This window comes from Daphnia pulicaria, chromosome 6 (assembly GCF_021234035.1).
Source record: "Daphnia pulicaria isolate SC F1-1A chromosome 6, SC_F0-13Bv2, whole genome shotgun sequence".
Taxonomy (NCBI): Eukaryota; Metazoa; Arthropoda; class Branchiopoda; order Diplostraca; family Daphniidae; genus Daphnia; species Daphnia pulicaria.
Window position 1 is genome coordinate 23,978,328 of NC_060918.1, and position 22,989 is coordinate 24,001,316.

The window sequence follows — 22,989 nt, forward strand, 5'->3', positions numbered from 1 at the left end:
GATCTCCATCTCCAACCTGAACATTAACTAATAAAACCTATTGCATTAAAGCGGGGAAATTCATCAACATTACTTTACTAGCTCTGAAGTGTTTCTGCACGAGATGAGACGTACAGCCGTTTAGGTACAGCTAACAATGGCCGACATTTCGGCAAAATGGACAGCAGTTTCGACCCAAGTCGTCACATTATTTGGCCAAGTGAAGTTATATGCCAGATTGCCTGTAAAATTCAAACAGAAATGTCTAAGATTAATTAAATTTAAGAAATCCAAACTATTATTACCATTTCATGGCTGAAAATGTAGATCGACACCGCAATTCCATAATACCATGGTGGAAGAGATGAATGGTGGAGCCACGGGATAGGGATTTGGCCTGTCAAACTGAAGCGTATGCTGAGGCAGGCCACTACGGCGCCACCGTCGTTTCTCCCGGTCTCAAGAGCTCTTATGGGTCATTTACATGTAACGGGATTTGAAACATTTATTTTTAATACTTAGACAGGTATGATGGTAAATTTACTTAACAAAAAGTAAGTTTATTTATCGTACAATATTTTAAAATTATCACGGAAAGATATTCTGCAAGTCATAATGTAGAAATTTAAGTTTGAAACGTCGACGTTCGAAGCAGTAATTGAAGGGATGCTGTTTAGAAACCATTTCATCACCTATGTTTTGGTTTTCTCTGCCCCTTTTTTGTTTCATCAGCTGTCAGTTTCTCTTGTTTCTAAACAGCATCCCTTCAATTACTGCCTCGAACATCGACGTTTCAAACTTAAATTTCTACATTATGACTTGGAGAATTATCTTCCGTGATAATTTTAAAATATTGTACTATAAATAAACTTACTTTTTGTTAAGTAGATTTATGATCATACCTGTATAAGTATTGAAAATAAATGTTTCAAATCCCCTTACATGTAAATGTGCCATAAGAGCTCTTGAAACCGGGAGAAACGACGGTGGCGCCGTAGTGGCCTACCTCAGCATACGCTTCAGTTTCATTGTATGGCGTGACTCCACCATTCTTCTCATCCACTATGATAATACATTTGGAATACACCTTCAGTCAGCGACTCGGAAACAAATAGCAAATATTTCGTCCTCACGATCTTGCGTCACCTGGTGGCTGGGGGACAAACCACCATTTTAGCCACCTACCGACAGTCAAAAGATTCCCTCACGATTACCACGTTTGACTGTACGGAACGGATGGAACATGGAAGATGGATTTTGGATGCTGGCACCCCGTTCCGGTTTGCGAGGTTCCCGTAGGAAATATCAATTAAAACATTAAAAAAGCAAAAGTAAACATGAAATGCAATTGAATCTGATTCGGTATAGTGAATCAGGAGTGGGAGGGGGGGGGCTTGGGTGGCGGGCTTCGCCCGCCAACCCCGCCCTCCCCCCCTTCGTGCTTCGTTTATCGCTTAAATTAACGTGATACTTTAACTTTTTTAGTATAGATATCAATCAAACATATCGGAACATTCAATGAATATCTGTGAATCATTAGGTGTGCGAGTTTTAGTCGCCACCCCGCGTCGCACTTTTCTAAAGCTTAAGGCTTAAGTTACAGCAAAATTTATTATTAGCAATATGGAATTAGAAGATATTTGACTTTAACATATATCTTTGTTTTTGTTCTGATTCTAATTAAGATTTGAAAAAGCCACCAGCCGTTGGTTGCGCCGAGCGGCCAAAAATAAAAATAAGCAAAAACAAAAAAATAAAATTAACACAGTTTTATTCACGCGTTATTCAGTCCTTTTTTAATACATCCACTATGACACGATAAGGCGAGGGTTGAAGTGTTACCTATGACATTTGCTCTAGATTTGGGTTAGTAATGTTTAGTTTACATAAGAGTATAAGACGCAAATTCACAGTCGATCCCGAGGACAATTTTAAAATAAAAGAAAAAAATACAGGATCTTTTTAACTTGGCACCTTTTGAACATTCAAAACTTTCGAGAAAGTACGCACGAACAACGTTGTTAAGCTCTTAGAGCGAGTAATCCTGCGTCACAGGAAGCTGACGGAGTTATGAAATTAGGACAGAACGAGGGTGAACTACAATTTCCTCTGATGCGCTGACCGACTAATAGAGATCAAATAAATTTGAGCTAAAATGACCAGGAATTTTTTACTTCAATAAGCAACTTTAACTGGAATCCAATAATGTTTTTAAAAATTTAAGCCGCTTTCTGGGCTATTTCCGCGCGAACAAGCCTATGCTTGGTGGAGAATACGAGAAGAGAGGACACCAACTTGCAGAGATTCTATAGCTGCATTTCCTTTTCACTGGAATTATACTGCGTGAAACGAATTTCAATTTACAGATATGGCCATAATCAAAGAAAGAAAAAAACAAAAGTATTCTCTTACCTGCTTTTAAATTCCATCTACGTGTTTTACGACTGCGATATAATTCCAATGAACTTTGCCCCTATTGGGTACCAATCGGCAATCGTACTGAATCGTTCCGGGTCAGCCAAGAGAGCCAAGAGTTCCTCTAACTCCAGATAGGTTTCAGACAGGATAGCTTCCGGAGCAAGTTCATCACAAATTACGTCGTGTGCTTGGCTGTAAAGTTCAAGGTCGGCAAGCAGGGACGTGGCCTGAAGTTTCGGATGAAACGCATAGAGCGCCTTAACTGCCCGACATTTATCAATCCACTGAGACGGAACGCAAAGTTTTTCGACGAGGAAACGCTCGCACTGCTCGTATTTTTCTTGTCCGATATGACGGCCGAGGATGTCTTCCACAAACGCTACGCGACAAACGCAAAAGATGGTGACGATTTCAAATGCATCGCGACAAAAATGGCCTAATGCCAGAGGCTACAATTTTCCAACTCTCCAAGTCTCTGAAAAATGAAATTTTAAAATCTAAATGGCCGTTCCAATTGTTAATCAACGAATAAACGGCGAGATAAACGGCTTACCTCAACGAAGTACATGTTGATGAATAGGAAGGAGATGGCTCATTGGCAGAGATTTGACGATATTCCACAAGAGGCCTCGTACTCGAGCAAGGTGATGGTCCCAACCGGGGAAATGACATGCCATAGATGATGGGCCAACGCCTTGATCCATTCCTTCACAGTTGTTGATCTTGCCCTTAGTGGTTTCCCAGACATTTTCTCACTGCCAATACTGGGAGAAACCAGTGTAGATGTATCCAATTTCCTAAACCAACAAGCCTATAGATGATAAATGAGACAATTAGACTTGTTTCCGAGAAGAATATCATGGCTTAATTTTACCTAATATCTTTATCAGCAATGCCTTCAAACAACCAGTTAACCAAAATTATGAAGAATATATGTAATGAGGACAAATTTGCTCAGATAAAAAGCAAAGGGGTGAGTTTAAAACAGAATAATAGAGCACTGAAAAAGAATAAAAACATAAATATTGATGAGCGATAAATTAACTTAAACATTTTCAACAGACAAATACCTGAATTAGTTTTTAGGGCTTTGACTCTTTGATCTAAATCCCAGGCCTGTTGGAGTTCATGACTAATTTGTGTAACTCATGAGACAAAGTCATAACCATCAAAACTCAGAAGTACCTTGTGTTCACTCACATGCTCTTAAAATTCATCCAGCTGTTGTAGCCTGTGTTTGATTTGTCCAATTTAACGACCACTACGAAACAAATTTTGATCAACTTCTGATTTTAAAAAAACTATTTGATTCAGTTTTACATTACATTTTTCTCCTCCTTGAAGGAATCTGGATGTGACGGATAGTTTTTCAAATTTAGTACACTTCCCTGAAATGCAAATTCTGTGAGCCACTCTTCTTGTGATTCACTGTATTTCTGGATAAATGTTAATGGCTGGACGCTGGACTGGCTGGAGAGTATAGTTGGCTGGTGGCTGGAGTGGCAGTATATAAACCATGATATAAACAAAAGCTATTTGGCTATTTGCTAATAACATTTACCGGTTTTAGCCGATTCAAGCAAGATACATGCTCGAACTCGACTCGACTAGGTAGCATAGAGGGGGAAACTTCTAAGCGCGTAGTTCAAACTCACCCCAATCAAAGCCGCCATCTATTGGTGAAATTTGAAATCAGAGCCACCTATTGGTGACATTTGTGAAACATTCGACCGACCCACCATCTTTTGCCGAAAAAGTAAATCACAAAGCCATCTTTTGTTGAAATTTCGAACTAACCCTCCGTGTGTGCAAAATTCCTCCCGTATACAAAAAAACCTGTACAGAATCCCTACGGGAAACTTTCCGAACTCTGTTTCCGAAGCTTAACATCACGATTCACGAGAAAGATAAATGAATAATTAGATACACATCAAATACAAATAAATCTAATGAGATACCCTATCTAAGGGGGGGTACAGACAAAAAATAAAACTTGCAATTTTCGGAAGAAAAGAATAATTTTCCTGCCTGTGGCTGTAAGGCAAAGGCAGTAGCAGCAACGGTTTTCTGTGTTTGAATTAGACTTCCAACTCACTTTGGCATCAAACAGCCATGTTGAATCTAAAGGAGATATTCCAATAAATATCTCAACGTAATGCAATAAACTAAAGTTAATTACTACCTACTGCTTGAGTAAAAAATTCAGATAAATACAACACATGTTGGTATGTGCGCTGCATCTTTTCTTGTGACTTCCCCAAAGTTACTGCAATAAACCTGAAGATTACCCATGGCCTTGATTATGTTCCCACAGCTTTGTCTATGACAGGAAATACAGTTGATGGTATCAAATAAAAGTTAAAAAAATTTTTAGGTCCAAGATTAATACTTGTCTGTCAAATAATGGAGTTGTGGCCGAGAAGCTGCTAAGTGTTTTAATTTCTTATTAGAATAGTAAGAAATAAGAATACCTGGAAAAGGAATAATTTTTTTAGATGTTCATGTTGAACCTTGATGTGCAGTATAACTATGCTGGCATCCCGTTCCGGTTTGCGAGGTTCCCGTAGGAAATAGGAAATAAAAATAATCAAAACAAATGTGAAGTGAAATTAAAAAATTTGTAATATTTTTCATTTCTTATTATCTAACCATTCGAACGCCAAATGATCTCGCTTTTTTTTTACATTCACTCAATTAAGACCTCTCGCTTTGCTTGCGAGTTTTTCCTCTAGGTCCGACCTTTTTTTATTTATTTTTATTTTTTTACTTATTAAATCTTTCTTGACCCTTTCCGTTAAACAAATAACAAATAATCGTGGATTTTAAAGTGACATCAGAATTTACAATAGCCATGGATTTTAATCAGGAAATCCGTATCCGTATCGGGAATAGAATTCAAAAATTGTAACTATAAATCAACTTTATATAATTTTTAAATATAGAATTATGTTCGAAATATTATTTAGAATACGTTTATCACCAAATAAAACTGTTGCTAATTGTAATTATATGTAAAAAGTGCGAAAGAGAGCTTAAAGTTATCATTGCGGCTGCCTATCCTAAGGCAATAGGTTATATAAAAGACCTTGACTAAAATAAAAAATCATCAGCAAAAATATTTAGTTTAGTACAATTTTCTCGAAGTCCCGACGATGGATAGTGAAGCTATAGGCGGCACTGGGACGAGTAAAGACGGCTGAAAAAGAGAGAAAGAGCGAAAGAAAAAAAGTTGGAAAAAATTTCTAAGTCCGAAAATTTCCAAGACCGGTTTTTGGTGGTGACCGGTCGGCAGTTGAGCGGGCGGCCCGGCCTGAGCTCTGGTGAAAGTCCGGCAAAATTTCGGAAATCAACTTTTTCGTACAGTTACTGCCCGGAACATCCACTACTTTCCTATATAGGGAAGAGGTTGTCGAGAAAGAAAAAGTTGAAAAATTTTCTAAGTCCGAAAATTTCCAAGACCGGTTTTTGGTGGTGACCGGGCGGGAGTTGAGAGGGCGGCCCGGCCTGAGCTCAGGTGAAAGTCCGGCAAAATTTCGGAAATCAACTTTTTCGTACAGTTACTGCCCGGAACATCCACTACTTTCCTATATAGGGAAGAGGTTGTCGAGAAAGAAAAAGTTGAAAAATTTTCTAAGTCCGAAAATTTCCAAGACCGGTTTTTGGTGGTGACCGGGCGGGAGTTGAGAGGGCGGCCCGGCCTGAGCTCAGGTGAAAGTCCGGCAAAATTTCGGAAATCAACCTTTTCGTACAGTTACTGCCCGGAACATCCACTACTTTCCTATATAGGGAAGAGGTTGTCGAGAAAGAAAAAGTTGAAAAATTTTCTAAGTCCGAAAATTTCCAAGACCGGTTTTTGGTGGTGACCGGGCGGGAGTTGAGAGGGCGGCCCGGCCTGAGCTCAGGTGAAAGTCCGGCAAAATTTCGGAAATCAACTTTTTCGTACAGTTACTGCCCGGAACATCCACTACTTTCCTATATAGGGAAGAGGTTGTCGAGAAAGAAAAAGTTGAAAAATTTTCTAAGTCCGAAAAATTGAAAAAATTTTCTAAGTCCCGACGACGTGGTAGTGACGTGGTTGGCGGGACTTGGACGTATAAAGGCGGATGAAAAAAATGGAAATGGAAATGAAAATTTCTCGATTTCCGACGACGGTGTTTGGCAACGACTCTCTCGCCCGGCCACTGGTCGGCGCGAGAGAGGAGTGAGCGAGACCCGTCGATTCGAAAAAAGAAGCCGCCACACCGTCGAGGCGTGGCGGCTCTCAAGTGGGTTGGTCGGGCGTGTCGTGATGACTTGCGACCGTAAAAAATTCCCACTCAAATTCTCCGATTTCCGACGACGGTGTTTGGCAACGACTCTCTCGCCCGGCTGCTGGTCGGCGCGAGAGAGGAGTGAGCGAGACCCGTCGATTCGAAAAAAAGCCGTCACACCGTCGAGGCGTGGCGGCTCTCAAATGGGTTGGTCGGGCGTGTCGTGATGACTTGCGACCGTAAAAAATTCCCACTCGTCGAAAATTTTCTAAGTCCCAACTTTGAAATCGACGGTTCCTGAAAGTCGGCTGGCGGTTGGATGGGGCAATGTCCCCGTCCAATCGCTAAAAATGAGCCGGAAAACGGAGACATTATGCGGCGGAACATTAGTGGTTTTCCTTAGTATAGAAGAGGTCTCGATTCTCAATTTCTTCAAGTAAGGTTCGGGCAGATTTCCCACGATAAAATCTATTACGGGCAGATGATTAAGCTACAGAAAAGCCAATTGCAAAAGAGTCCGACTTTACGCTAGACAAAAGTTCCCCGGATTTGAACGGGGCTCAGGTTACTCGTTTTATAACTAATTTAATAAATTAATTTTAGATTTGGACGAGTGAAGTGATAATTCCTTTCTGGTTAATTATTTCCTTCTAACGTTTATAATCATCTGGTTTCTTGTCTTATTCTCTATTCTAATTGCTCACTTTCATTCATTGATTACTAAATTTTAATTTTTTAACCTACATTTTTCTCCATTGATTACTTATTTACGGTTCATTATTTTCTTCAACTGTTTATATTTATATTGTTAATTTGTCTGTCCTCTTTTCTAATTATTCATTTTCACTTTTTGATTTCAATGTTTTATCTTTAACCCATGTTCTGAACTTGGTTTAAAGTTAGCACGTCCATGCCTAGTGTGAGCGGGTTAGTAGGACCGTGCGATCAAGCGGTCTGAACCACTGGTCCCTCAGCTAACTCCCTTTGGAGGGTGTAAAATAAAAGGGGACCCTTTTGCTGGGCGGGAGTTAAGCCGCTTAGCGCGCCTTGGCTACCAGCAACCTGCTCTTCCCGGCCACCGGAAAAGGGGCGGGCCAGAGGTGGAAAACTCAGCCAGCCAATGACAGCGCGACTTTCTGTTTGAACTCCGGAGCGTCCGGAAACTTCTGATAAAAGAATGGTTCTTTTGTCACTATAAGTCATTAGCATTTCAGTTGTGACTTGATGCATTGCCCATCAGCTGTTTCATTTCATTTCAGCTCTGTGATAGTCGCGATTGCCATCATTTAACATTATTCAGCAATCATTGTCGTCGCGTTTGTCCATTTTCCGAATTCGCTAATTTCCAGTAGGCGAAATGAGTCAAATTACTTGGCCATTGGACGGTATGTTTTTAAATTTTTAATTCTCTCTGTTTTTGGGTGATTGTGGGTTTGTGTGAAATACATAACACACGGCTAGTTGGTTTGCTCTCAATCAACTTTTGTTAATTAATTTTTTTTTACTAATTCATTTTTTTATTTGTTAGGAGAGAATCCAATACCAGTTGGCAGGCCTCCACGATCAAAAATTATTGTTGATGGGAAGGAAAAGAAATTTCCCAATTATTTAGGTATTTAGTTAATTTCATCAATGTTTCATGGTAACGTTGTTTAATGTTGCTTCTATTTTTCTATTTTTAGGTATGGAGTGCTACAATTGCTCAAAAATTGGCCATCATTCACGGGATTGTCCGCAGCCAAAACACCGAGTTGTAAAAATGCGATGCCATATTTGCAACGGTCAAGGACACAAAAACGCCAATTGCCCATATTTTTTTAAGTGGATGTTCGACAAGACATATCACAAAACTTCATTAGGACAATTGTACTGTCTTAGTAAGTGATAAAAAAAAACTTATTTTCAATTCATCACACTATCCCAAATGTACTCCTCAGTAAATGTGATTCCTATATATTCCAAATTTACTCCTCAGTAAGTGAGGTTCCAATCAATTCTTAATCCTAAATTTATTCCTCAGTAAGTGAGGTTCCAATCAATCTTAAATTCCTAATTTACTCCTCAGTATGTGAGGTTCCAATCATTGCTAAATCCCAAATTTAATCCTCAGCAAGTGAGGTTCCAATCAATTCCAAATGCTAAATTTACTCCTCAGTAAGTGAGGTTCCAATCAATCCTTTATCCCAAATTTACTCCTCAGTATGTGAGGTTCCAATCATTGCTAAATCCCAAATTTAATCCTCAGCAAGTGAGGTTCCAATCAATTCCAAATGCTAAATTTACTCCTCAGTAAGTGAGGTTCCAATCAATCCTTTATCCCAAATTTACTCCTCAGTATGTGAGGTTCCAATCATTGCTAAATCTTAATTTACTCCTCAGTATGTGAAGTTCGCACTAATTTGATTTTTTTTATCAGCAGAATTTCAAAATAACTTAATTTTATTAATTTTTTTTTCAGAATTTGATCACAAGATGGTGGTTGAATGGCGAGCCAGGAATGATGATTTTTCGGATTTTTTGGGTTTCGTCAAGAAATCATATTCTCACATTTCTAAGTACTGTGGGGGTGTGCTGATTAGCCCCGATTGGATTTTCCCTGATCGTTACGTACCCAAGTGGAAAAATGAAAAAATCGCGGTGAAGACACAAGGTTTCAAAAAGATTCGCCCAGGCGTTTACCTTGCAGAAAACTGGAAAGAAACATCAAGTAAGATGTCTATTTTTGAAAAACATTCCGCCCAGGCAAAACTGGAGAAATCTGGTCATCATGATTTAAATCATGATAAAGACGTTTGGAATACATACCTTGGTATGTTTGAAAAAATGTGGGAAAAAAAAGACTGGCCTAAGTATGTTATTGATCACGATAGCGGCACGATGTTTCCGCCAGGCAGCAATAACGACTGGTTAGTAGATTTTTTCTAGATTTTTTTATCACTGTGACTATAAAATGATGTAAATTATTTTTTTTTTCTTTTATTAGGCATCTATCATCATTAAAAAGGACATTTTTTCCATTCTGCATAATGTCGACATAGTGATACCAGGAGTGAACGCAACTCAACTCTTGCTTGGACAAGTTGCAAGCTTCACTTGTTTTCACGTGGAAGATCGCAACTTCCCAAGCGCGAACTTTAATCACTCTGGAGACATTAAAGATTGGATAATGTAATCATTTTTCTAACAAATGTAATTTTTTCCTTCTTAACCTTTTTTTCCCATATTGTTAATGTAGCATACCAGCCGAATATGCCCATTTATTCGAAAAGCTGTGTGAAAAATTGTTTCCGGAGAGCTACAAATTATGCAAGGCTGCACACATGTAAGTATAAGAAATTTGTTGTTCTAAACATATATTTTTATTTGTTTTTATCTTTACAGGCACAAAAATTTTTTGATATTTCCTCACATATTGCAAACAAGCAATCCTCCGATCCCATTCCATTGGATTAGACAATTACCTGGAAAATGTGTGGTTACCTATCCCGGGGCTTATCACATGGTTATAAATGCTGGTAAAAATATTGCGGAAGCAATCAATTTTGCGGATCCGGAATGGACCGAAAAATTCAGCCAAAAAGAAATCATTTGCAACTGTGAGCTGAGAAAAGATATTGATGAACTCGGTTCACACTTCAATTTCCCCAAACCAACGGAGGAGAAGGCGATGGAGGGGTCTACCAGCGAAGGAAGTTCACAGCCTGAACTTGTTCCAGTTCCTTCTGATGGTATTAAATTAATTTGTTAAAAGATGAAATATTTTATAAATAATAAATTTTTATTTATAGCTTTATCAGGTCCATCAGGATATCGCCGAGGACAATCGGCTCCCTCTTTCATGCCAACTGCACTTGCAGCTCACTCTTCCGGCGGAAATCAGATACCTCCTCGACTCATCGGATTGTCGCAGCCACAGCTTCGCCCATCAGTACCGGCTGCTGCAGTGACCCGAACAGCAAGAATGAATCCGTGTCGTGCCAACAGGGGCAAGAAGTAGTCGAAGTTCCATGGATTTTGAAATTTTTATGTCTTTCTCTCCAGCTTTTTTTTTTAAATTATGGCTGCTTGAGTTCTACATATTGTCGTATTGTTGGCATTTGACGGCAGAGATGCTGTATCTTATCGGTAGAGTTTCCGTGGCATCGTTAATTCTTCATATTGTTGTATTGTTGCTTTGTATTGTTGCTTGAAGAGAGACAAACTCAGATGAGGCTTGGAGTAGGCCTACTCAGATTGATTGTGGATGCGTATATAAACGGATATGATTAGAATTGAAGTTTATTTATAATTATTATTATTAGCTTCGCCCTTCGGGCTCGCAATTATAATTATTGTTAGGTGACAAAAATGCTTCGTTCCAAGTGTGGTTGATTTTCACGAAGAAAGGCTTGCCGACTTAAGCACGGGACGGTTTTTTGAAGATCGTTTAAAAAGGGAATGATGATGGAGATCTTGAAAGATTATCGTTTAGATGATAATAAAGGATAATGATCCGCTTTGAAATCTAGTTCCTCAACTGTAGGTGGGGGATAATACTTCAATTTCAATTAAACATCCTTCATTACTATTTGTAACTGCTGTAGTACATAGAGCTACTCAACGTCCAGTTCTTTTATCAGTTAGTGGACTCGTAATTGGAGAAGAGAGCGTATGGATTTTCAAATTAAAATGTTTTTTATTTATCGAAAGCAATGGTCAATATTAACAATATTAATAATACGAGTAACCTCAGCCCCGTTCAAATCCGGGGAACTTTGGTCTAGCATAAAGTCGGACTGTTTTGCTATTCGCTTTTCTGTACCTTAATCATCTGCCCGTAATAGATTTTATCGTGGAAAATCTGCCCAGTACTTGAAGATTTCGTCATCACGGCGAGACATCTGGTGGTGATGCTGGTTGTTGAAGATTGCGTCATCACGGCGACGACATCTGGTGTTGGGCATGTTTGGGCATGTTTCATTTTGGGGGAGGAGCCTGTGTTGACACATTATCCGTGACAGACACAGGCTCCTCCCCCAAAAGCTTGTTCTTTTATTATATATGGATTTACATTTTATTGCGAGCCCAAAGGGCGAAGCTAATTTTAATATTGTTTCTGTCTGTCTGTGTCTGTGTCTGTCTATCTTTGTTTTTTTGTATGGTAAAAACAATCGATATTCTGGGAATAGATAATCATCAAAGTTTTACCTTTGAAGCTAGGAGTTCTTGGGTCTAGCTTTAAGGTTGTTGATTGAGCAAAGTCCTTTCTTGTTTTTTTGTGTGGTAAAAAAACATACGGAAACGGCGTGTGTTTGGCACCCTTTAAAAATCACCTCGAGTCTAAAGTGCCCTTATATAACCTTGTACAAACACTTCCCTTTCGCGACTGAAATCCTGTGGGATTTTTCATTCACAGTTCAATATCCTTGCAAGTTATTTACGTTTAGTTTGCTTAACTCATATTTTCAAATTTTTACACATAAAGTTCAATAATTGAATTTAAAAATAACCATCGTTTAATTTAATTATTGCAAAACATAAATGCAAATCTGATTGTTGCGTCATGGTTTGGAAATCAAAGATTGCGTCATCACGGCGAAGCTATGGACATTTGGTGGTGATTTATTTTGATCTAAAATGAAAATGTTGTAGTCGCAACCACCAGATGTCACTAGTCGTAAAACAATTACTTTAGCAGTTTTTCATTAATTACGGGAAAACTAATTAAGTAAATGAAATTATTTTTGTTCTTGTCGCACCGCATATTTTTTGTCTAATTTTTAAGACCATAAAGTACGAAATCTGTCGTAAAACACCCGAGCTATGGAGCGGGACATACATACATATATACAGACAGACATAGCGCTGGCATGACAATGAAGAGGGCCATGGTTCAAGTCTCATTATAGATTTACTTTTTTTAGAATTAAAATATTGTTTTGACCCATGCCCTTTGTTAACCATAACTTAGACAAATCAAAATTTTGCGATAGAATTTTTTTTCAAAAAATTTCAGAGAAAAAACATAGAATTTACAGAAAAATTTTCAAAAAAAAGGAAGGCATTTAGCAAAAAGTCCGACTTAACAATAGGCCCTGCATTTTTCATTTAAGACAGTTTCAACTGGCTTACGACTATCCCTTGGCGGCGAGCTGATAGCTTGCTTTTCTATCTTAATCGCATACGCAGAAAAAAAGCCATGTCACTTTGTATGTATGTATGTCCCGCTCCATAACTCGGGTGTTTCACGACAGATTTCGGACTTTTTGGTCTTAAAAATTACACAAAAAATATGCGGTGCGACCAGAACAAAAATAATTTTTTTACTTAATTAGTTCTCCCATAAATAATGAAAAACTGCTAAAATAATTGTTTAACGACTGGTGACATCTTGCGGTGGCGACTACAACTTTTTCACTTAATGACTGGTGACATCTTGCGGTGGCGACTACAACTTTTTCACCTTAGGTTTAAATTCCACTTTCCATTCTTAACGTGCTTTTCATTTACTTAACGTGTTAAGTTTAAAATTAATTCTTTCTTGTCAAATATTTTTTATTGAAATATATTCGTTATGGATGGTTAAAAATGATTAAAAACCACCAGATGTCCATAGCATCGCCGTGATGACCCAATCTTTGATGACCCAACCATGAAGCAATAACTAGATTTGATTTGTATTTAAGTTTTGCAGTTATTAAACTTAAAGGTGGTTATTTTTAAATTCAATTATTGAACTTTATGTGTAAAAATGGGAAAATATGAGTTGAGCAAAGTAAACGTAAATAACTTGCAAGGATATTGAACTGTGACAGAAAAATCCAGTTTTAAAACCAAAAAGTCTGTGAAGAAAAGTGTGAATTGTGAATAAGTCCGACTTAACAATAGGCCCTGAATTTGTCATTTCAGACAGTTTTCAACTGGCTTATGACTATCCCTTCGCGGCGAGCTGATAGATTGCTTTTCTAACTTATAGACGCCAATCAAAGAAATAAATATTCTCAATCAAACCTCAGCATTGAATAGTTAATAAGTTAATGACACAGTTAGAGCGAAGTGAGAATTTAGTATCAATTTCGTTCCCCTTTTGGTCATTGAAAGAATTTGATGATGAAGCACCAATGATGAACCTGTGAGAACTTACGTAGCTGGATTAAATAATTTGTCAATCGATAGATGAAAACAAGTTAAACAGCTAATTTATCTTTGTTGTTTGGTATTTATATCCCCTTACACTCTAAGGTGATGTATTTTATCTCATGCCATTTTTAAGTTGCATGATTTTTTATCAAATTATAAACATTTTTATTGTGTTTCATACTCCATTAATAAATAAAAAATATGTAACCACGATGTAATAAATTATTTTGAGTTACTCTTGAAGATGTAAATTCATAAATTCTTTAAAAGAGGGGGATGTGTTTCATGTACTTCATAGAAATGTTTGATGAAAACGTTGGAAGTACTGATGATTTTACTGAGATTTGAAGTAAATAACAGAAAATCTCCAAGGACGACTTCTGGGAACAACAATAGTCTTGTGGCTGTAGGGGGAAATTCTCCACCAAGCGTATGACCTTGATCCCTTTTTTTCGCGACGATTAAAGAGTTAACAATTTATTTCTTTTTTATAGGTCGAACCTGATGTTTGATTCTTTCTACATCATGAATTACCAACTATTTAAAATAAAAAATTAATAATTAATACAATATGGAGTGTAATGATAATTGAATATGTGTAAACTCTTACTTGCTCAGTATCACATTCATCAAAATGAGCAATTTCTCATTGCCTTTTTCCTTAAAATCAAGATCGCAAACTTCTGTCAGCAAACTGACATCTGAAAATAAACAAAACAATAGCATGAGACAGCCATGATTACACTGAATTTCCACTTACCAATAATGTCTCCCAATTTCGAATCGGTAATCAAAGAATTAAAATCTTTGAAATGGAACTGCAAGCGTGGAATATCATATTGAGCCAGGTTGGATTCCGAAATAAAAATACACTAACATCCAAAAGGAAAAGAATACATTTTAAATAACGTTGCATTTGCACGGCAAAAAATATTTTACCTGAGTATATAGTTGTTAAATTTAGCCTCCACAACACCAGGAGAAGTTCTAGTGTATTTACGGTCTGCTTTGACGAAAACCAATCCAGATAGCAAGTAAACGTCATTTTTCTAAAAGCAGTTAAGAAAATAGTATCAATAAATAAATCGTTACAAAGTAATTAAAAATTCAGTTTCAAAAGATTACCTTCAGAACTCCTGACCATTTTGCAATCAGATTGCTCCACACAGTAACTTTAATTTCTCCAGAACGATCCAGAAAAGTTAATTCCATGATTTGCTGTAGCCTCCCACCAAATAAAAAGTCCTTGACAACAATGAGAACTAATCTTGCCGCTAACTTGCAACTAAATTAAATAAAAAAACACAGAAATAAACTAAAAATTCAACACATGAAAAATAAAAATTTACCTTGGATTTTGTAGAAACAATGATGCAATATCAACTACTTGATTAGTTAGCCCTGCGTTCGGACATTTCTTCTACATAGCCTCCATTTTCTTCTTGGCAGGAGATGATTCAGTGCCTGAACTACCGTTTTAGAAACCATGCAAATAAGTAATATTTATTTCACCCATTTCAGTTGAACTCCGCACAAAAAAAAAGCACCAATGATGCCCCTGTGAGAACTAATCTAGCTGAATTAAATAATTTGTCAATCGATAGATGAAAACAAGTTAAACAGCTAATTTATCTTTGTTGTTTGGTATTTATTTCCCTTTACACTCTATTGTATTTTATCTCATGCCATTTTTAAGTTGCATGTTTTTTTATCAAATAATAAACATTTTTATTGTGTTTCATACTCCATTAATAAATAAATAATATGTAACCACGAAGTAATAAAATTTTTTGAGTTACTCTTGAAGATTTAAATTCATAAATTCTTTAAAAGAGGGGGCTGTGTTTCATGTACTTCATGGAAATGTTTGATGAAAACCTTGGAAGTACTGATGATTTTACTGAGATTTGAAGTAAATAACAGCAAATCTCCAAGGACGACTTCTGGGAACATCAATAATCTTTACTTTCAAATCTTGGGTATTCCTCTTCTCATGAAGCAAAACTTTGACGTCTTTATTTCGTTAGCCGTTATAAATTTCTCCTTACAGAAGATGGATCATCGGTTGCCTTTGAAACAATTTCTAAGAACGGCGATTGTCATTACTTTGAAACGTTCCATATTCCTCTTCTCACGAAAAAAAAACTGCGACGTTTTTATTTCGTTAGCCGTCATAGTTTTCTCCCTACAGAAGATGGATCATCAGATGCTTTTGAACCCCGCACAAGAAAGGTATACGATGAGCTCAGCGCAGAAATCAGAAAGTGAGGGTGATGTTGTTGAGTGTCCTGGAATGGAAAATAACGGTGTGTTATTGCCTGGTGGTAATCACGTTATTGAGTTATCTCCTGTGAAGAAAGAAGCAGAGACAACTCTTGAGTCATTGGAAAGAAAACGGAGTTCAACTGAAATGGGTGAAATGAGCACGGTTTCTAAAACGTCTGGAGGTAGTTCAGGCACTGAATCATCTCCTGCTAAGAAGAAAATGGAGGCTATGAAGAAAAAATGTCCGAACGCAGGGCTAACTAATCAAGTAGTTGATATTGCATCATTGTTTCTACAAAATCCAAGGTAAATTTTTATTTTTCATGTGTTGAATTTTTAGTTTATTTCTGTGTTTTTTTATTTAATTTAGTTGCAAGTTAGCGGCAAGATTAGTTCTCATTGTTGTCAAGGACGTTTTTTTTGGTGGGAAGCTACAGCAAATCATGGAATTAACTTTTCTGGATCGTTCTGGAGAAATAAAAGTTACTGTGTGGAGCAATCTGATTGCAAAATGGTCAGGAGTTCTGAAGGTAATCTTTTGAAACTGAATTTTTAATTACTTTGTAACGATTTATTTATTGATACTATTTTCTTAACTGCTTTTAGAAAAATGACGTTTACTTGCTATCTGGATTGGTTTTCGTCAAAGCAGACCGTAAATACACTAGAACTTCTCCTGGTGTTGTGGAGGCTAAATTTAACAACTATACTCAGGTAAAATATTTCTTGCCGTGCAAATGCAATGTTATTTAAAATTCATTCTTTTCCTTTTGGATGTTAGTGTATTTTTATTTCGGAATCCGACCTGGCTCAACACGATATTCCACGCTTGCAGTTCAATTTCAAAGATTTTAATTCTTTGATTACCGATTCGAAATTGGGAGACGTTATTGGTAAGTGGAAATTTCAGTGTTATTATGGCTGTCTCATGCTATTGTATTGTTTATTTTCAGATGTAATCGGTTTGCTGACAGAAGTTTGCGATCTTGATTTTAAGGAAAAAGGCAATGAGAAATTGCTCATTTTGATGAATCGTGATACTGAGCAAGTAAGAATTTACACATATTCAATTATCAATACACTCCATATTGTATTAATTATTAATTTTTTATTTTAAATAGTTGGTAATTCATGATGTAGAAAGAATCAAACATCAGATTCTACCTATAAAAAATAATTTAATTGTTAACTCTGCAATCGTCGCGATCAAAGGGATCAAGGTCATACGCGCGGTGGAGAATTTCCCCCTAACTTGTTCTTTTTTTTCAGATTCCATCATAATGGTAAGACTATCAACCATATAATGAGTAATATAATGAGTTATAATGACTAATTCTCACTTATTTATTTATGGATTGAAATTTATTAAGGTGAATGATGATGAAATCAAATCCTGCTCAGAGTATGTGAATGTTGAAGAATGGATTCGTGAACTAAATGAATAATTATTTGAATTGTCATTTTTGAAGAATGGATGGATTCGTGAACTGAATAATTGATAAATTGAATTGTCAGTCTTGTGTAACATTAAATTGTTGCTTTACCTACCTAGAAAAATGAATACAAAGTGAAATCATTTGTCTTAAACGTTGTTATTATTATTTTTTGTATGATCTTAACTTTCAGGTTAGCGATTAAGATTCCATTTATTTTATTTTTTGAATTTTTTTATGCGTTTTTTATTTTTTTATTTACTTTATTGTTGATGTGTTTCCTGATATGTTAGTTCAGGACTTTAAGAATCACGTTGTTGTTTTGTCGTTTTTTTATGTTTTGGTGCTTGTTAAAATCTAATTAGCTAAATCTAATTTTTTTTCCATTCGATTCCTACATTTGTTGAAGATAAGCAAGAATCTTGCTAATTTTATTTTAATTGAACTCTAAATTGTGGTGTTTTGAAAGTCATTTAAATAGTGATATTTCCCTGAAAAACATTTTTTTTAACTCAAGATCGATCGATAAGAAAGGGTAATTACATTTTTTTTTTAAACGGAAGCAGATTAAACGCAAAATTCTTTGTTTCATTCCTTTAAAAAAATTGTATTAGGATTTTTGCAAAGGAGAAAAAAAGTTAAAAGTAATGAATTTTCTGTTCATTTTTTATTATAGAAAGAACAGACAGATGAAATTAATAAACCACTTTTGTCTTTTCCATTCTTTCAATTTCTTTCATCCTCTATGAATTATAACTTAATTAGAAGGCCTTATAGCTTTATTAATTTCAACAAAACAAAAAAAAACCTTTTCACATTTAGTCTTTTGGGCCCATCAGATCACAAAATCTCCACTTAAATGGCTCGAGCTAATAGTTAACTCCTATATATGGAATACAAACCTGTGGTTATCAGGTTTGTCAATTCTCCTTTTAACGTATAGCAGTTGGAATTGGTGGTCACTATATAAAGCGGATCTGATTCCACTTGAAATTATCTAGTTGTATTTTTTCAACAACCATCCTCACTTCTTACAAGACAATTAAGGTAAGACAATAGCCAAATTATACATTATATATGTTACAATAATCACTTTAGCTGTTAAATTATCGGACTTACAGGCCACTAGGCTTCGTTTCATGTTACAAAAGTATATGGCCCCGTTACATGTTATAAAAGTATATTATTGTTGGGTTTGACGCCATATTAATCAAAGATTGAGATACCCCTTGAAAGAGCGTGGTCGTGGTTCACATTTTTTTTTCTTTAAGCGGAGTAAAATGATCCCCTATTCAACCATAATTCATGGTTTCGATAAAAAGCACGAAGTTATCCTTAAAAAAAATAGCACACAATTGAGAAAGTGATAGTTGGAGGAATTAAAGAATCGAAATGATTTCCCTGTTCCAGCATAATTAGCTGAAAAAATCCGTTTGGTCAGAGTAGATGTTAATCGAAACAACCTCCATTGGCAATTCCGTTGAAGGGTTCAACAACGATAACGTTTAGTTTGTTGGGTTCAGTTGATGGTATTAAATTGACTGGTTTCAAATCGTCGGTAGACGTGGAAATCCTACGTGGAAAACAAACGTATGAAAACGTTCTTAAGGCGCCATTTCTCAATGCAATCGACATATACATGGTATCATCAGTTGCTCAAAAGAACTACAAGACAAAGGAACTACATACACTCTATCTCATTTAAAATGACTTTAGAATTGATTTCCCAGGAAATCCTATTAGGATACATCCTCCCTAATTTGAGCATATCCGACATTTGCAGTGTTTCCAAAACATCAACTTCCCTCAACCAAGTAGTTACCAAACACGGAAACTTGCTTTGGAAAAAGAAATTCCATCAAAGGTAAGAATTTATGTTATTAAAAAATGTAGCTACTTCCCTAAACAAATCGTACATATTATTCCGATTGGTTCACCACAAAAAACTTAGGGTATACAAAGCAAACCTATGTCGTAAAATTTTCTTATATTTTGCGTTTTTTTTCTGTTGTATTTTAAAATATTCAGCTTTTTTTTCGGCTGAATTAAAAAAATAGAGTCCTATTTTCTTAAATTTTTGTATTGATTTTTGTATTTTTTACTTAACCTATTAATTACTGTACTCATTACTCATTATCGTACATTTATAATTAATGCAGATGGCCCAAGCTGGTCCACATCTTGGAACACGGCGGTAAAGAAAACTGGCTAACATGTACTCGATTTCAATTCCACATTGAACAACAAATACATACCAGTATTAATGCCATGATTGAAAATTCCTCCATTCATCGGCCACCAACAAGTGAATCCATGGCTGTCTTGAATTTGAAGGTACCATTCGAATTCCTTGAAGATGCTGTCCTCAAAGTTGCCAACAGCCAACAACAGTAAGCTCAATTTAACCAGGACTTAAATAGATATTTCCGTGTTTATCTTACAATTTATAACGGAATGTATACTCACCTAAACATTAAATCCAAATTGTATTCCAGATCAACAACATCCTTGACGAAAACATATTACGCAAAATATCTTCTACGATTTTTGCGTTGTCAGCGATTAGATATAGAAATTCAGGAATACAAGGAAAAGGAGAAAATTGGATTCGCTAAAGGAGCGTTTTTGGTATCAAAATGGCAACACGTAGCGGAAAACATCATCCCACAATGGGAAGATGTATCATGCATTTTGGAGGACACGACAACCCGAATTCAAAATATTTTACAAACAAGAAAAAACTCTAAACGCCCCCGTCGCACCCTCTCCGAAAAGGAACAAACAAAAGAAAAAGTAGAAATTCACAGTAGGGGAGAACGGGGTCATGATGGACACGGGTCATATTGGACAAATGTAATTATTCCCTCAGTTTAGAAGATAAAATTAAATTTTTTTATTTTTTATGTAGAATTTAGTGTTTTACATCAGGGATAAACTTTTCATTGAGATCGCGTGATTATTTTGGATGTTATCCCAAATTAAATAAAATAGGGGCGTTTGATGTAATTTTTTTTCGATTTCAATAGCTATAAAATAACATAAAAACGTGATACCTTAAAAAACAAATTATAGATATAACTAGAGCATTCATTCCTTTATGTTTACCGTAAAAATTACATTTTAATGTCAAGTACATTAAAAGATATAAGCAAAATACAAAAAAGTGAAGGGTCGGGTCAGATTGGACAGCAGTTTTAGGGGTGTATTTGGACAACGCTAACTATAGCAGTGGGAGGAGCTTAGTAGCCTTAGGGCCCAAATTCCCGTAAAATGTCCAATCTAGCCCCCTCTTTACAGAAACACTCATAACTCTTAAGTTTTTTATACGATTTTATCCATTTTAACGTGGATGACTAAAGAATGGACGGAGAATTCGAAAATATTTTTTTAAAATTTTTGTCATGGATCATTGTGCCTTTAATTAGCACTGTCCAATCTCATACATAGCCTGTCCAGTTTGACCCCACGTTTTTTCGCGAAGGTACAAAAAATTGACTTTGTAAAAATCGTTACAACTTCTTTATTTTCTAACGGTAAAATAAATAAAAAATACAATAGGTAGACAAGAGGATACTTTACAATGCATGTAAAAAATATTTCATAAAAAAGAAATACAAAAAGAAATAATAGAAAAATAAAAATTTTGTCCAAGATGACCCCGTTCTCCCCTACACATGTTATTCCAGGAATGCAATTTCCATTGTGATCTGCTAGCCGATTCAGACAAAGAAGATTGGAACGAAATTTTACAAGCATACTACATCACAGAGGTAAGAATTCAATTAACTTTACCGATTATATGCATTAACAAAATTACTATAACTTCCAATATATGCTCAACTATCACTACAGGTATTGAAAAACCGAAGAGGAAAACCGATTATAATCGCCATCATTCTCGACGACATACTGAATCGGCTAGACTTAAAAAGCGAAATCCTCAGTCATGAAAACCAGTTTTACGTCCGCGTTCCTTTGAACAAGTAAATTTCATACTTTAACAGTTACAACTAAAAAATTAATTATCGATTGCTTCCATTTGTTGCTCAGAACAACCGATACAGAATGGATTTTCATCGATGTTTCCAACCATTCCGTCTTTCCAAGTAGACAACTATTTCCGGACGAATATCCAGCAGTGGATCACGCTATTTTTTTCGACATCATTCTGCCGCTATATAACATCGCAAGTGAAGTTCACGACACCAATTTCATCAAAAAAGAGGCTCTGGCAACAATCTCAAAGGAACAGCTGTCAAATTTCCACCTGAACTTTTCCAGGTTCGCCTGTTGTTGGGAACCGGACTTCTTACAGCCTTTCAAATACGCCATTGCGTGTATGACATACAAAGAACATTTGGATGAAGCCCGCAGATTCATCCCTAACACTTATGCAAATGCCACATTAACGCTTCTTCTGAATCAACAAATACGGCATCAAAAAAATATGTTCTTGGTAAGAACCTTACACACCATGTTTAGAAATTCCAAACTCACAATAATCAAATTTTCTTCAACCTCCAGGAAGACAACACAACGAAATCACGAAGTGAAGCCGTTCAATATGCAGTTGGAATGTGCGTGATGGTGGAAACTAATCCTCAAGACAACGACATGGGCATTGGCATCATTACAGATTGGGACCCTTTCTGTACTAAAGACAACGTCTGGCAAGAAAACATCGGTCGCTTTAAATTAAACGATCCTTTTTATTCCGTCATCAAAGAAGACGGCACCACAGCATACATTCCACAAGGTAAAACACTCATCAACTCCAAAAAATTCATACTTTCAAAAAAAACATACTTCCATTATTTTACCAGAACAAATCATTGGACCAGACCTCACTCCAACAATAACCAACAACATCAAAATCGGAATTGATTTCAACACATTCAACGGCACATATTACACTGCAAATAAAAAAAAACAAGAAAAATATCCAGAAGATGAAGATTTCAAAAATCATTTTTATTTTCTCTTAATTTAAATTCACTCCTTCTCATAAGTGGTTATTTGCAAATGATTCAAAAACCATTTGTTATTTTTTCGTCATTTAAATCTTTTTTGCTACTCATTATTTCCCAAAAGATGGAAATTTTAAAAAAATTTGTTTATTGTTCCTTTTTCTAACTCAGATCTTTTCACAAGTGATAATTTCCACATTCACAAAGGATTAAGTTGGAATATTCAATAATTATGACTTAAATGATATCCTTTTAAATAAACAAAGAATTCAATAAAAATACCATAATTATTCCATCTCTTCCAAAAAAGACTCAAACAAAACTAAACTAAATACCTATTCCTAAATTTTTTGAATATAAGAAGTATGTAAGTGATGGGTTCCGTCTTTTTGGGGTGCCTTTTTACCAAAAAACCTATTTTCATCTACCAACATTATTTTAATCAAACTGACACAAATTTTTTTATTTATTCTCAAAATTTATTTTATTGCAGTGTTCCATCTTTTGGTAACATTTTAAAACTAGTGTTGGTAAATTCCCTGCGACTAGTTGAAGGTC

At 36.0% G+C, this 22,989-nt stretch overlaps 1 protein-coding gene and 1 long non-coding RNA gene across 6 annotated transcripts; one reads left to right on the plus strand and one right to left on the minus strand.

Annotated features, from left to right (window-relative positions):
• Positions 1 to 2,359: 2,359 nt before the first annotated feature.
• On the minus strand, positions 2,360 to 4,253 carry LOC124344038. 5 transcript variants are annotated; one of them, XR_006919518.1, is made up of 7 exons: positions 3,723 to 3,999; positions 3,583 to 3,658; positions 3,468 to 3,513; positions 3,272 to 3,397; positions 2,951 to 3,208; positions 2,644 to 2,872; positions 2,360 to 2,589 (listed from the first exon to the last, which is right to left on the minus strand). It is a non-coding gene; the product is annotated as an uncharacterized LOC124344038 (long non-coding RNA). The 5 variants fall into 5 exon arrangements; XR_006919517.1 differs by lacking the exon at positions 2,360 to 2,589 and having other exon boundaries at positions 2,728 to 2,872; positions 3,468 to 3,529; positions 3,598 to 3,658; positions 3,723 to 4,253; XR_006919514.1 differs by lacking the exon at positions 2,360 to 2,589 and having other exon boundaries at positions 2,728 to 2,872; positions 3,723 to 4,253.
• Positions 4,254 to 19,170: 14,917 nt separating this feature from the next.
• On the plus strand, positions 19,171 to 22,661 carry LOC124342224 (F-box only protein 21-like). The gene is made up of 8 exons (XM_046795187.1): positions 19,171 to 19,328; positions 19,624 to 19,854; positions 19,960 to 20,092; positions 21,151 to 21,234; positions 21,317 to 21,447; positions 21,515 to 21,920; positions 21,989 to 22,220; positions 22,603 to 22,661. The coding sequence occupies exons 1-8, from the start codon at positions 19,171 to 19,173 to the stop codon at positions 22,659 to 22,661; spliced, it is 1,434 nt and encodes a 477-aa protein (XP_046651143.1).
• The last annotated feature ends 328 nt before the right edge of the window (positions 22,662 to 22,989 follow it).

What these genes read in the sequence shown, in the direction of transcription:
- LOC124342224 (XM_046795187.1), top strand. Translation starts at nt 19,171, where the DNA reads ATGACTTTAGAATTGATTTCCCAGGAAATCCTATTAGGATACATCCTC. An exon ending in AAGCATACTACATCACAGAG is followed by an intron (nt 21,235 to 21,316) that starts GTAAGAATTCAA and finishes CTATCACTACAG; the next exon opens with GTATTGAAAAACCGAAGAGG. An exon ending in CACAGCATACATTCCACAAG is followed by an intron (nt 22,221 to 22,602) that starts GTAAAACACTCA and finishes TTTCTAACTCAG; the next exon opens with ATCTTTTCACAAGTGATAAT.